This window comes from Protopterus annectens, chromosome 9.part0 (genome assembly GCF_019279795.1).
Source record: "Protopterus annectens isolate FY-2018-M chromosome 9.part0, PAN1.0, whole genome shotgun sequence".
NCBI lineage: Eukaryota > Metazoa > Chordata > Ceratodontiformes > Protopteridae > Protopterus > Protopterus annectens.
This window is the reverse complement of record NC_056743.1, coordinates 476,948,700-476,963,650: the sequence shown is the minus strand read 5'-3', so window position 1 is coordinate 476,963,650 and position 14,951 is coordinate 476,948,700. Positions and strand designations below refer to the sequence as shown.

The window sequence follows — 14,951 nt, the reverse complement described above, 5'->3', positions numbered from 1 at the left end:
AGAATAAGCCTTAGGTTTGTGTGTCAAAGGCATGTTAGCATTCACATAAACAAAGGATATACAATCTGATAACCATTTAGATAAAGTTGTTTTAGCCACTGAATTACCTTTTCTGGCTTCTGAAAAGGATACAAAAAGTTGATCTGATTTTCTAATATCCTTAGTTCTGTCAAGATAAAATCTGAGCTGTCTGTGTACATCAAGTCTGTGCAGCATGTATTCCAATTTGTTAAGAGTGGTTGGGAAAAAAGACTGGCAGCTCAATGACCTGATTGATATTGGATTCAGACAGACTTTAGGCAAAAATGAGGGGTTTGTTCTGAGAGATAATCTATCCGCATGGAAAATCATGTCAGGTGGTTTGACAGATCATGCTTGAAGTTCTGATACTCTGTGGGCAGAAGTAATGGCCACTAGAAAAATAGTTTTCCAGGATAAATATTTGAGGTCACAAGAAGATGCTGGTTCAAAAGGTGGGAGAATAATTTCAGACAGCATAAAGTTCAAATTCCAGGGAGAATAAGGAATTTTGACAGGAGGTCTCGTAAAGAACACCTTTAAGAAAAGTTTTAGATAACTTATGACCCATAACGTTCGAGCCATCGAATCCAAGGTGAAAATTTGAGATGGCGGCTAACTGGACTCTAACTGTAGCAGCTGCTGCCCCTTCCTTAAAAATCTTTGTCAAACATTCTAAAATGGACGATAGTGGAGCTCGGAAAGGGTCAATTTTCTCTGTGTTGGCCCAAACTGAGAACCTTTTCCACTTACTACAGTATAATTTCCTGGTGGATGGCTTGTGAGAAGTCAAGAGAATTTGTCTTGTATCTTCTGAAATTAAATGAAGCCTGGCAATTAGGGGAAGTGGATTAGCCAAGCAGTCAGTTTCAGGGACTGCAGGGAAGGATGGAGGCCCCCTGACGGGTGCGTCAGAAAGTCCGAAACTGGGCCAGGATCCATGGATCTTCCCAGCAGGTGATAGGGGAGAAAAGGGAACCAAATCTGTCAAGGCTATTAGGGGGCTATGAGGATGACAGTCCTTCCCAGCGATTTTGCTTTCTGTAAAAATCTGGGTATCAATGGAAAGGGTGGGAATGCATAAAGGAGACCCGGGGGCCAATCGTGTACGAGTGCATCTCTCGGGGGATGTCCCGGAGGTGGTATTAGGGCAAAGTAGCTTCTGCATTTTGAATTTATGTGGCTAGCAAAAAGGTTGCAGCAAGGCTGGCCCCATTTGCAGAAAATCAACTCCGCAACCTGTTGTTTGAGAGACCACTCGTTAGGGAGCAATATCGCCCTGCTTAGCTTGACTACTATCACACTGGATTTTCCCAGGATGTGCACTGCTAACAGAAAACGCTGGGACGACACCGCCCATTGCCAGACCCTGAGGGCTTCTCGACAAAGTGGGTAAGACTTGGTTCCACCTTGCTTGTTCAAGTACCAGACTACAGACAATGTTGTCCGTCTGAACTGCAATAGTCCCTAGAGGAAGAGAGTCCTGAAAGTACTGCAACGTCAGAAGTACCACTCTCAACTCCAGAACATTGATATCCAGATGCGACTCTTGATTCGCCCATGTGTCTTGGGCAGTCTTTCCCTGAAAATGCCCCCCCCCCCCCATCAGGGAAGCGTCCATGGTCACAGTGGCTACTGGGGGGGGGGGGACAAAGGGCCTTCCGATTGTGACATGAAGAGACGTCAACCACCACCGAAGGTCTCTCTTGCAGGTTTCTGTGATGAGAATTATGTGGTGCATCAGCAGTTTCTGGTAAGACCACTGAGCAAAGAGGAGCCATTGAAGGATTCGCATATGCATCCTTGCGAGTGGTACAGCCAGGATTGCAGCTGCCATCAAACCTAGCACCTTCAAGGCCTCTGCTGCTGTAGCTTTGTTCTTTGACACCAGTGAGTTGATGTGTTGGCGGAGAAGTGAGACTCTTTTGATCGGAAGACATAGAGTGGTGGTTGAGGTGTCTGACTCTGCTTTTATAAAAACAGTATGCTGCGATGGCGATAAGGCAGACTTTTCGAAGTTGACTGTAATGCCTAATTGATGGCAGAGTGTCAGAGTATATTGTATTGCCTGAGTCAATTGATGCCTGGTGGTAGTGGTGAGGAGCCAATCGTCTCGGTATGGAAACACCTGGAAACCTAGACGCCTCGGGTGAGCCGTGACCGCTGCCATGCATTTTGTGAACACTCTGGAGGCTGTAGTGAGACCAAAGGGCAGGGCTCGAAACTGGTAATGATTGGCTCCCAGCTGGAAATGCAGGTGATCACTGGAGCATCTGTTCATCTTTATGTGATAGTACGCGTCATTGAGATCTATGGAGCATATCCAACCGCCTTTCCCTAGGAAGGGAAGAATGGACTGAAGCGTGACCATTCAGAACTTCTCATTCTTTACGAACTGATTGAGTCTGCTAAGGTCCAAGATAGTCTCCAGTCCCCTGTTTTCTTTGGTATCAAGAAATCTTAGGTTCCGAATCCAACTTGGTCTGCTGGGACTGGTTGGAAGACTCTCTTTTTCTAGCAATTTGTGGACCTCTATGATTGCTTGTTCCCTGAGACTGGGAGGAACATCTGGGATTCTGTATACAGGAGCGGGAGGGGTACAGAACAGTATGAAATATCCTCTGGAAATAATGCTTTGTACCAAAGTATCCGATGTTATATTTAGCCAGGCTTCTGGATACAAAGATAAGCAACCCCAGACTGCCTCCAGAGCTGGGCCTCACTTCAGGGGCACTGGTAGGGCTGACCAGAGAACTGTCCTTTGTCACCCTGTTGTTGCAGACCCCCTCTGCCACGCGGGCAGCATCTTCCATTATAACCCCCTCCTCTGCCTCTAGATGGGGTTTCTCCATGTATGTCCTGGAAGGTTCCCTGTGCTTTTCAGAACCACATTTTTCCACCCTTAGGGCCCTTGGGATAGGGCCGAGTAGGGGTAGAAAAACGGACTCCAACAGCAGATAGGGTCTTGCCTTCCTGCTCACACCTGGTTAATGTTTCCTTTACTTTAGGCCCAAGCAGTGATGAGCCGTCAAATGGAGTGTTAATAAAGTAAGACTAAAAGGGCTCCACAATGGAAAAGAGACGCATCCAGGCTTGTCTCCACAGAGCAATGCCTGAACTAGCATCTCTACTCGAAAAATTAGCTGCATATGATATGAGATGCATGGACAAGTTCACAATCGAATTTAGGGTAGCAAGTTGTGTGTTGACTTTGTCGGCCATCCCTGCAGCTACCGTACCCTGAAGAGTATTTCCTAGCTCTTTCAGAAGATCTCCTTGGAGTCTTGTGAAATGGGTTAAGTAGTTTAGCGATCGAAGAGAAAAGGTCGCTGAACTAAACTTTTAGTTATGTACTTACCATAACTTACATTCAGTACTGATGGGCTCGAGCCATCCTCGGCTCAACCTCGCACGCTTATGCTATAGAGAGAAGCCAGGGTGGTTTGGAATGTTGATGAGATGGATCCACAACAATCTAAAGATGAAGTACATACTAAAAAATGCTATGTGATCCTATCTCGCCGTTTGAATACTTGAAGAAGACTGGGAAGTTCTAATGACTGTGTAGGCAAAAACTGGAACAAACCTTTGTTGCCGCGGTTCAAGGGGAGGAGGTTAAGACACACGTAACACCATCGAGATGCCATGGGTTTTACAATCTTGCTCATTAATTAGGTGGTGGGTATATAGAGTGAAAATTGGAAATAGCTGCCAATTGAACACTGAAAAGAGTTAGAAATTTCAGTACTTCTGATACGGAATAGTGATGGGATCCAGACCGGAGTTGAGCCATGATTCCTATATATATCGGGAAGAGGAGGAGCAAGCGTCAATTTTAAGGTGTGAGTGGCGATCAAGGGGAACCACCATACCGCGAGAGGCAGTAAGGGAGCAGTAAGATGACTTAAAGGCAATGAAATGACACAGGCGGGCCAGGCTTGCCCGTGTGAGCAATGCCTGCCTCGCCGCTCCGCCGGCCTCGCCCGGCCGCGCAAGAAATTAGGGCCATATGGGCGAGTTTGATATGGGCGACCAGCTAGCCAGCTGAAACCAGGGCCGCTGGCGGCTGCTCCGGAGCCAGTTAGGGTTAGGGTATTTGAAAGTTCCTTAATCAATCCCTCTGAAATCTGGTAAAGTGAATTTATAGTTCAGGGACCTTAAAGTAAGGCCCAGCTGAACTTTGGGTTGCGCCGTGCCGATCCATGCTCCTAGACTCCTTATGGGATGGATGAGGACTGGCGTCGCCTCCTCTGCTACATCTTGCTGGGTAGCAGATGCCAAGGCATCTGGCAGCCACACCTTGCAAACAAAACTCCTTTGGGGGGGGGGGTGGGAACTTATTTGGGTTTGCACGAGCAGGGTTCCACACAGAGTCTGGAGTGTTCCCGCGCCCTTGACAGATCAAATCCTGGGAGTCGGAGTGGTGAACCCAGGCTGGAGCCGCTGAGCCCTCTCGAAGGCCTTAAGGAACACCGACTCATCAGTTTAGTAGTGGTGCATCCTGGGATAAGAAATAGCTCAGCCAATTCAGCGCATCTATAAGCTGCATATGCCCAGTGGGAGAGCCGGAGGATCAACTCGAGCCCATCAGTACTGAATGTAGGCGAGATAGGATCACATAACATCATGCGTTTCCCATATCTATCCATGATCCTAGACTCTCTATTAGGGGGATGGATAGATGTGGATGTTTCAGACACTTCCTTTTTGGTGGCTGCAGCTACCACCATGGCATCAACAGGCACTCCCTTGGTCAAAAAGACTTTGTGTACTTGGGCAGAGATAAACTTGTTTGGCTTCAGAGGGACAGGTTCCATGGCCTCTGGTGACTCCCATGCCTTACGAGAGATCATGTCCATGAGTTCATCGTAAGGCGGAGACACCCAAGAAGTGGAAGGTTGAGACCCAAAAGCCTTTAAGAGCACTGACTCATCCTCAGTAGGGGTTTGGACTGCCAACCGCCCCTCTGATTCAGGATCTCTAATATCTCTGCAAAGGAGATATCCTCAGAGGGGGGTCGAGGGGACCCTTCCAGGTCAGTGTCAGATGTCAAAGACTCTTGTGGGGAGTCCAGTGCCTCCTCTTGCACAATCTCTTCCTGGGTACCTCCTCAGTGGGGAGATCTGTGGAGGTCCCGGAAGAGCGGGGGATGCCCTGTGGGGGTACTTGAGGCTCAGGGTCTCTACACTTCGCAGGGGGACCGGTAGATGAAGAAGCGGACACAGGAACTTGAGGGGAGAGGGAAGGCCAAACCGATGCTTACGATGTCTTTGGAAACATGACTCTTCTCATGGCTCCGACGAGAAGGGGTAGATGGACCCGAACGGACTGTCTGATCCTCCCGCACCAAAATCATAGGCTCCGAGCCTGAGGTAGGAGCCAAGCTCATCTGAGCCGAAGCCCCGAGAGGAAGAGTTGGCACCGACATATTGGTCCGACTATCCTCCCTGGACCCGACAGGAGAACGTCGGCTCCTAGCGTCCTCAGTTGGCGCAGAGGACATCCAAGTAGATGGAACCGATAACCTCGGTACGGGTCTCAGTTCCAAGGGTTCGACAATCATCGGTTCCGGCTCCTTCGGCTCAGAGGGTCCAGTATGGCTTGGAGGAGGAGTAGTCAAATCCAGTTCAATGGTCTTCGGCTCGACGAAGTGGTCGGTGCCGACAACAATTTAGCAAGTCCTGGTGCCCTTTAAAGCTTCTGCACTAGCCTATCCATATCCAAATCAGATAAGCTGACCGAAGACAGAGGAATACACCGAAGGTGCTGACTGGAGCAGAGGAGATGAGGAGACCTCGGAGACCAGCTCCAAGACTGGGAGCTGGCTCCGAACCAAAGGGACACTCGGTTCCGAGAGCTGTGGAGCCGATGACCCTATACCCTCTCTGACCTCTTTGCCCTCTTGGTCTGTTTGGAATCAGAAGACTTCGAAGATTTTGACCAACTTTCCTGGCCTCCCAACACTTCAGAAAAAGAATGCTGCATCTACAAGTTTTCTCTTCCTTTTTAAGAGAACACTCAATGAAAAGGAATGGCATATACTGCAGGAGTCTTGGAGGTGTTTAGCCCCCAGACAATAGACACATTGGACGTCTGTCCGTAACGGACATTTTCTGTCCACAATCTGGACACTTTTTAAACCCCGATTTGGGGTGAGATTTCTCTCTCTCATCAGACATTCTGTCAACAGAACACCACAAAAAAATACCTGTAAAGGCTAAATACAGGGGTAACTAAGCCCACACTAAGAAAACTAATAACACTTGAAGGACTAAATAGGGCCAAGAAAGGTCCTAACACCAAGAAAACAAAAACTACACACAGGGTAGATCTCTACAAAAAACGAACATACTAAACTATTATTATTTTAAACTAGAAACACACTGAACACTAGCAATCACTCAAAAAACTAGAAAAAAAATAGTTTTTTAAACTTGCGATTTGTCAAAATGGTCTGAGCTAACTGGATCACCGAGATCTCGCTTGCCGTGGCAAACTAGATCTGGGGTAATTCCAGCAGTGCACTGTGAGATAAGGGGCTTGGTCTTGAGCTACTGGCAAACCTTGAGCTTTGCTATCGGCCATGTCGGAGCCGAGGATCGGCTCCGAACCCATCAGTGAGAATAAATGGCGAGATTTAACAACTTCACATCACTGGTTTAATAAAAATAAGAACAACGGTGAGCGCTTTCGCAGTCAAGCTGCTTCCTCAGACAATTCAGACTAAGCTAATTCATACATTTAAATATACTTTCCACATGATGGCATCACATCAATTCAACATTTAAAGGTACAACATCAAAAAATATATCAAGAAATATACAACCTCAAAATATATATAAAAAGTATATAAAAGACCAACAACTGATAAAGCAGTCCTTGTCTGACTATAAAAACATACATTCATAAAAATTAATATAAACAACCTCTCATCTATGTAAGGGTCTGTTGACTAATACAGGTTGAATGGATAACTTGTCATTAAGTCCTCTACCCATATTCGCCCTCATCCTAATAATCCATTTGAGCTCACTATTTTCAACCCATAGTCAACCCATCAATCATAGTCCATTAAACCTTTAAACATGTGTCGCTCTTTATATACAGTCTATGACCATCCATCGGATTCTGATTGTTCACATTTGTTAATTACACAAGATAAAAAGTACCAATGGCTCAAAATTCATACAATCCCAGATACTATTATTTATTTTTCAGAACTATAAATGACAGCAACTAAAAATGGGGGTAAAGAAATTCAAAGTAAGGACAAAGAGAAATTACACAGCCATAAGACTAAGTACAGTAGCTATGGCTAGCACGTACATACCCAAATATCAGCCTTTGTGCTGATAACTTTTCCACTGTACAAGTTGACCATTTCAGGGGCTCTGTATGATAATGTAGTGTACCTGAAATATTAAAAATAGGATTACCACACAAGCGGTTTAAAATATTGCCAAACTTTTCCAAAATTAACATGTATTTGAATAACATACAACAAAATCCTGAATGCTATTTTAAATAAAGTTTATAGAAAATGTATGTATACACTTCTGATGAGAATACTGTGATTAAAGATCAAAGCTGCAAGTGCTGATGTTTATTAACATCCTGAATTTTAGTATAAAAGGAACACAGTTAAGTGAATATGCTCGGCATGAAGTACTGCTGTGTAAGTAAACTTACCATAACAGCAGATGTTCAAAATAGATCACTGCTGCTATAGTATAAAACTATGTGGGACACATACTGCAAAGGATCAGACACCCAGCCAATATATAAAAGCTTTTGGTTGCCTTCTTTGCAGACCATACATCAATAGAAATATGCCTGAACTGGCATGCAAGAAGACATATGGGAAGCAAAATTCAGAGCTTTCCAGCTCCAACTAAGGGAGGTTATAAAAACAAATATGGAAAGTCCAAATGTCTGCACCTATGTCACAGCAGTACGACGGTAAAGGTGAACCAACCCCAGCTAAAGGACAGTAGAAGTAAAAATACATAAAAGTAAAGGGGGGTACTACCCCTTGTAACAGTGATCTATTTTAACATCTATTATTCTAGTAGGTTTATTTACACAACTGTACTATGTTCATAATTAGATCACTGTCCTAGTAGCATAAAGCAATATGGGACAACTGTCAGTTTATACAAATAAGGTGGAGGATACAATAACGAGTCCCAAAGGCCCAAGAGAACAGATAAGGCAAATTCTATTCTGGCATTGGAAAAGTAACCAACCTTGCAGTGTTTAGAGAAGGAATGTACTGAGGACCAAGATGCCAGCACTGGAGTCCATCCATTTCCAAACAGCCCCAAAAGTAGCCACAGCTCTAATGGAGTGTGCCCTTAAAATCCTGGGGAGTGCTTTTTCCACTGTGACAATAACAGAAATTTAATAGCCTGACTAACACTCTGGATATCTTTTGTTTAGAAACTGGTTGCCCTTTCTTATCTTCATAAATAATAAATAGTTGTTCAGTCAGTGTGAAGTCTTATGACTTGTCCAAGTAGTATCTGAGCTGTCAGTGGGCATCTTGGAAAATTAGTATTCTTTCTTCTCTGTTTTTAGGTTGGGGAAAAAATGGAAGGTAAACAGACTGATTTCCGAGTGAACTCAAATACACTAAGCATAAATGAAAACGTATGTCCTAAGAGTCAATGTACCATTATGAAAAAAACAAAAAAGGCTCAGCAGACATTAAGGCTTGCAACTCCTACTCTTCTAGCTGAGGTGAGAGCAACATGCAAAGCTGTGTTTCAGGTGAGGAACTTTATGGGAGAACTTGTTGGTGAGGAACTTTACAGAAGAGCTAGCTGAAGGCTCAAAACGAAGGTAAAGTTATTTTCTCCGAAACTAAGTTCAGTTCCCATGATAGTGCCACGTTCCTTAAGCAGTTTAATATTAGCAATTCATTTATAAAGTAGTTTGACTTGGAAAGTAGTGGAAAAGGAAGGTGTCTAATGGAAGACATGTATTTTGAAAGCAGCGTAAGAAAGTCCAGAACTGAGTAATCCCAACAGGTGCTGGAAAACAAGTGGTGCCCCTGCCTGGGATAGGTCCTGGTCTCTGCAAAGGCACCAACTAGAAAATCTTTTCCAATTGGCTAAATGTGATTTAATAGCATCCTTTAACAACTGTTGCACATCTGTAAAGCAGCGTAAAAATGGGACAAAAAAATCATACAATTGAGAATTTTGACAAACATCCAATAACTATTTCACCTTTGTCATTATTTTAGCCATTATAGACAAACACTTTATAATCGTGTTTTAAAACTGAAATGGCCATATATCAAAGCTGGATCTACTGGGTCTTTACCATCTTTAGTTATTACAACCACCACAGCTTTTTTCTAGGATGTCAGTGCTTCCCCTCCTTTTAAAATACTGCTAAAAACTTCCAGATCTTTATCACTTTCTTCCCTCCCAGCTTCCAAACCTCCAACAGAATGCCATCTATTCCTGGAGACTTTCTTGCGTATTGGTTCTATATCACCATTTTTATCTCATCTCCTATTTTAGCTGTTGGTTGTTTAACCTCATCTACCTCAAACCATGGCATATTTAAGTTTTCTATAAAGAGTTCAATGTGTGCTTTTTCTTGATATCCGTATTTCCCTGCTATATAAACATTTTCACAACATTTCCATAATATCTCTAATACCTTTCCAGGAGCTCTGGCTATTTTTCCTGTTACAGGCTGCCTAGTTTGGCAATAACCCTTTCTACTTTCTGTTACCAAAGTCATTATACCAAAAGTTTTTGTAATGGCAATATTTCTAAACTCCTCCTTATTATCCAGATACTTCTTTATGTTCTCTTCAGCACTCTGCAGGTGTGCCTCTTCTTGTTCTGTAAGATTTCCCTTATTCTGTAAAACTTCGTCAGGCCCTCTAAATAATTCCTGTTACTTCTTAACTGTAACTATTTTTTTTTTTATATGAGTACACTTTCATTTTATCCCATCATTAGCTATAACTTCTGGAGTACTTTCTATCTTCGCTAATTACCTCCTAATAATTTCCACTACCCTTTCCTTAAATTCCTCTGTTTTAATGAGTAGATGGATAAGTGCCATTGTCTCAACTTTATTTCATTACCCTGCAATTTTTATCTTGGCAATTACTGGTGCATGGTCTGAAAAGGATGCATAGCTGATAGGGAGCTAATTCTCCTGGTGCTTCAGATATAGTATGCAGTAAGCCTTTTCATGTGTAGCCCTTTACCTGGGCATCAAATGAGTTAGAAATAAGTTATATTCATATCTAAATTCTTAGATTTTACTTACTGAATTATATTTGATCCAGTAGCATATGAAAACATTTACTGAGAAGGCTTTTTTTTAGAAGCTAAGGAGTCAACGGGTTTTCTTTTTAAGTGAGCTTTATTACAGTAAATCGGCCTACTAAGGGGCGGATTCCAAGTAGTATTCAGCACTAATAGATATCCTGTGACATCCTACTTTTTACTCCAAACATGTAGTGCATTACTACCTTTCGTATTATCCTTAAAGGCAGAGTATTCCCAAATCAAGTCGACAGAGGTAGGTTAAAGCCCTGACAAGGAAAAAAGTAGGAAAACAAAAATAAAGGTCCTCACTCTGTCAAAATAAATAAGGGGGTTGGAGGGAGGGAGCAGCTACTGCAACAGTGACCATTGAAATTTCTGTTATAAGTTTACTCAAACAACTGTGTTATGTTCACCACAAGAATCACTGCTGCAGTAGTCTTAGCTACATGGGCAGATTACCAAAGCTTGACTTGGAGGAAGGATGAGGGTTCCTAGAGAATAAAGGAGAACAAGTCAAACAGTATACTATAAGCAAAAAGTAGCAGAAAGTATACTAAGAATTAAGCTGACACAGGAATGATGAAAGGAGATTCTGCTGACAAGGATTACAGTAATTAAGCATACAGAGAATAGGCATGGAATTTACAGGAGGAAACTGGCAAAGGAACCAAGCTATTAGGAATGAACAGAAGGTAAAAGTTAACAGAATGAGAAGAGGCCAAGAAGACATTTGGACTGCAGGCTATAGATTGTCTTCGGTATCAGGGAATGCTATCAGAGTATATGCAAAGAAAAAGGGATGGGGAAATCCTAAGTGAATGACCTGCGCTGCATGTGTTTTTAGTTGAAATCGAGAACGGAATCTGCTGTTCAAAAAGGGATAATTAGTAGGGCATACAAAATACTGCACAATAACTATAGGAATTAATCAGAGGAAGTCAGAAAAGATTGGGAAGGGAGATTAGATAAGCAATTCATAATACAATGGGAACACATATGTATGGCTCCCAAATATGCAACAAAGTCTAAAAGATTTAGGATTTTTGCTTGGAAGAGTTTGCATAGGTACTTCTACACACCAAGCAGACTCTAAAAAAAAATTCTTCCTCAGGTAGATGGCAAATGTTGCAGGTTTAATAAGGAGGAAAAGCAGTACATGGAGTCATATGTTTTCACAGTGCAATCAGTTGGCAGTCTTTAAAAAATCCCTTCTGAGTACTCTGTCAGGAGTACTAGGTGAGCAAATAAGTTTAGCTAAGGAAATTATTTTTTTTAGCTTGAATACAGGATCTGAATTGTCTAGACATAGTAATGCCTTGTTAAGTTTAATTCTGGTGGCTGCCAAAAAGCAATTTTTAGAAAATGGAAATCAAAGTATAAACCAACCATACCTGAAGAAGTTAAAACTGTAACAGAGATAACAGAACAGGACGTAAGCTCTTCAGAAAAGAGAAGGAGTAAATTACATAGACAAAATGGAAATTGTGGGAACAATATAAGCAGAAAAATAATTTGGAAGAAGATTGAGGTTTAAGACCAGGAAGGAATTCATGTATTGTTGAATCGATTATATTGTATAGAAGATCATATGTGATGTAGTTTTTAAGTGTGAATTTGTTAAATATGGTTTGATTACTTTTATATAAATGTAAATTTGCCTGTGTCAAGTGATAATTCAATAAAGATGTTGTCCTCTGTAGGGTATCTTTCAAGACTACCAACTCATTACAATCCCAAAGCAGATGCTCCTAGTTAACCTCTTTCTTCTCTATCACATCGCCAACATTTGCCATCTGCAAGAGGAAAAGTACTTTGATGTCTGCTTAGGTTATAAAAATACCTATGCAAACACTTCCAAGCAAAAATCCTAAGTATTCTACACTTTGTTGCATATTTAATAAATAATAAACATCTCCCACAAGGTTAAATGCTCCAAAAACCGGTCAAACAAACAAAATTTAGAGCAACAAACCAACAGACCAGGTAAAACCCAAAGTCTTTAATAAAATGCCTTCTTAAGCGCTTTCGGGACAACCCCCTCTTCAGATGAGCATACAAAATGATAAAAATTCACACAGTATTTAAACAAATTTAAATTTCAATTAATCAATCATGCATCAATATTTTACCCTCCGTTTTTTAAGGGCTGGTTTGAAAGGAACAGTTCCATTAATACCCGGAAGTCAATCAGCCCTCAGTTCTAAAATCCATCTCATTTCATTATATTCAGTTTTATTCACTACATCTCCACCTCTTACATTCATTATTAGCCTTTTGAATAACCATAAAGGAGAATCTGTGTGCTGAATTGCATTCAGTATGTTGGTACAAAGCATTGTGTGCATCTTTCAGCCGTATAAAGGACATATGCTTCAGAATTCTTTTAGTTTACAGTTGGTTTTACCAACATAGAAACTTGTGCAATTTCTGCACAAAGCCAAATAAACAATGTCCGTAGTTTGACAGTCAGCATACAAATCAAAGACGTAGCTTCTGTTGGTAACAGGTTGTACAAATCTGTTCCGACTATTACTCAGTGAACAAGCCTTACAGTGCCTACAGGGAAAAATGCCCTGTCTAGTAACAGATAACCTTAATTCACAGAAAGGTACATGTTCATGACATAACATTTCCTTTAAATTCTGATTACATCTAAAGCTAAAGCTAGGTCTAGCTCCTACAATAGCATTTAATTTTTATCAGAAGAAAGAATTTTCAGTTACGCTGGATTAGATCACATATAACGCTTATGTTTTTACTATATTTTAATACTATCCATACCAGATCCTTTAGCCCGGTAGTGTCAATATTATGCATCACAGTGGAATTACCCTTACTGGAATACCAAGGCTTAGTTCTATCCTGTCTCCTTTGTATACTAGTGGCTTTATTTTGCTGTACAACTTTCTTCTTGTACCCTCTCTTATATAAATTACTACTTAATTTCAATACTTCTGTATCAAATTTGTCATCATTTACTTCATCTTAACATCTAATGATCTATTTCTCCATCATAGTATTAATTACTACTATATAAAAAAAAAATATATATATATATATATATATATATATATATATATATATATATACATTGCACATGTTCTACTACTAGATGTATTACATAACTGCTACTTCTTCTTAGTTTCCTTTATCTACACTTACTGTACATTATGCTTTTATTCTTTCTGAATGTCTACTTGTAACAGTACTTGTACTAATCAAGTCTAATATACTGCATTTTTATACTTTATTAATATGTGACCAGTTATAATTTTTTTTCTTTATCTTTTTTTTCTCTTTTACTGTGAATGCATTTGCATTTTAAACATGTTTTTCTTTGATGTGAATTTATTTTAACTGTTTGGAGCTTATCTCCCCGGGCCTCTACTGAAAATGGACATATATCCAGCTAGACTAGCCCGGTCAACAAATGTAAAATAAAAATAAATAAAATAAAATCATTAGTGCATAATCAGGATATTGTATCTGTCTGACCTTCAACTATGTTTCCTAAATGTACATCTAGGATACATGCTATCAAAAGCTAACAAAGCATTTTTCCAACAATTCTTTCTATAAAATGTCGTTTGCAATTTGCCTTCCTGGTTCTTAAATGAGCATCAAGAAAATCTATAGTAGTATCAGAGGTGTTAACACTAAATCTCAAAAATCAGTAGTACGTTCTAAATAGTTAATGAATGTTGTTAGCTCTTCCTTAGTGCCTTTCCATAATAAAACAACCATCCAGAAATCTCAAATATTGTATTATCTTTGTTTTCCATATATAATCTTTCTTAAAAATATTTTCGTCCTCCCAATATGCAAGGACTAAATTTGCATATGTGTTGGCACAGGGTGTGTGCCCGTGGCAACACCCTGTAGCTGCCGATAGATGGTATCATGATACAAAAAATGTTATTATTTAACACTATACTTAATAAATGACATATTCTTGAGTTCATAGATGTGTCAAACACCTTATTTTTGTTAATATAGCTTCAATAGCTTGTATACCATATTGGTAGGCTACAACTGTGAATAGGTTATTAACATCTAATGTAACTAATAGACAATCATGGCAACTTGCCTCTTCCAGTGATGCATATAAAATTGACAAAAATTGTGCTGTATCCTTTAAAATTCCAGGAAATAATGTAAGAACTTTAAGTCTTGGCTCAACCAAATCGATATATGTTCCTTCAACCAGCCTCTCCCTCAGACTATGGGTCTCATGGGTGGTGAAGTTAAACATTTATGCACTTTAGGTAATGCTTTGAACATTGGAATTACAGGATGTTCAATCCAAATAAATTCTAAAGTATCAAAATGCATCAAACCACAATGCTTGTGATTATGATACCAAGATGAAAGTTTTATTGTCTGATATGACTACTCTCCCCTTTCTCCTCTTTTAGTTAATAATTTGATAGATAAGGTAAAAAGAAAAATAACTGCTATGAATGAGAGTGGTTTGATAAATTTTGACACTTTAGAATTTATTTGGATTGAACATCCTGTAATTCCCATATTTAAAGCACTACCTAAAGTGCATAAAAGTTAACTTCACCGCCCCTGAGACCCATAGTCTCAGGGAGAAGTTGGTAGACGGAACATATGTCAAATTGGGTTGAGACA

General features: G+C 40.6%; 1 protein-coding gene across 8 annotated transcripts in view; it reads right to left on the bottom strand.

Moving 5' to 3' along the window:
• The window catches only part of AAK1 (AP2 associated kinase 1), a 1,655,011-nt gene that overhangs the window by 1,121,760 nt on the left and 518,300 nt on the right, over positions 1-14,951 (bottom strand). For all 8 annotated transcript variants that reach the window (XM_044083018.1, XM_044083021.1, XM_044083020.1 and 5 more), the window contains exon 6: positions 7,349-7,430. In XM_044083018.1, the coding sequence (XP_043938953.1) occupies positions 7,349-7,430 (82 nt within the window). The remainder of the gene's footprint in view (positions 1-7,348; positions 7,431-14,951) is intronic.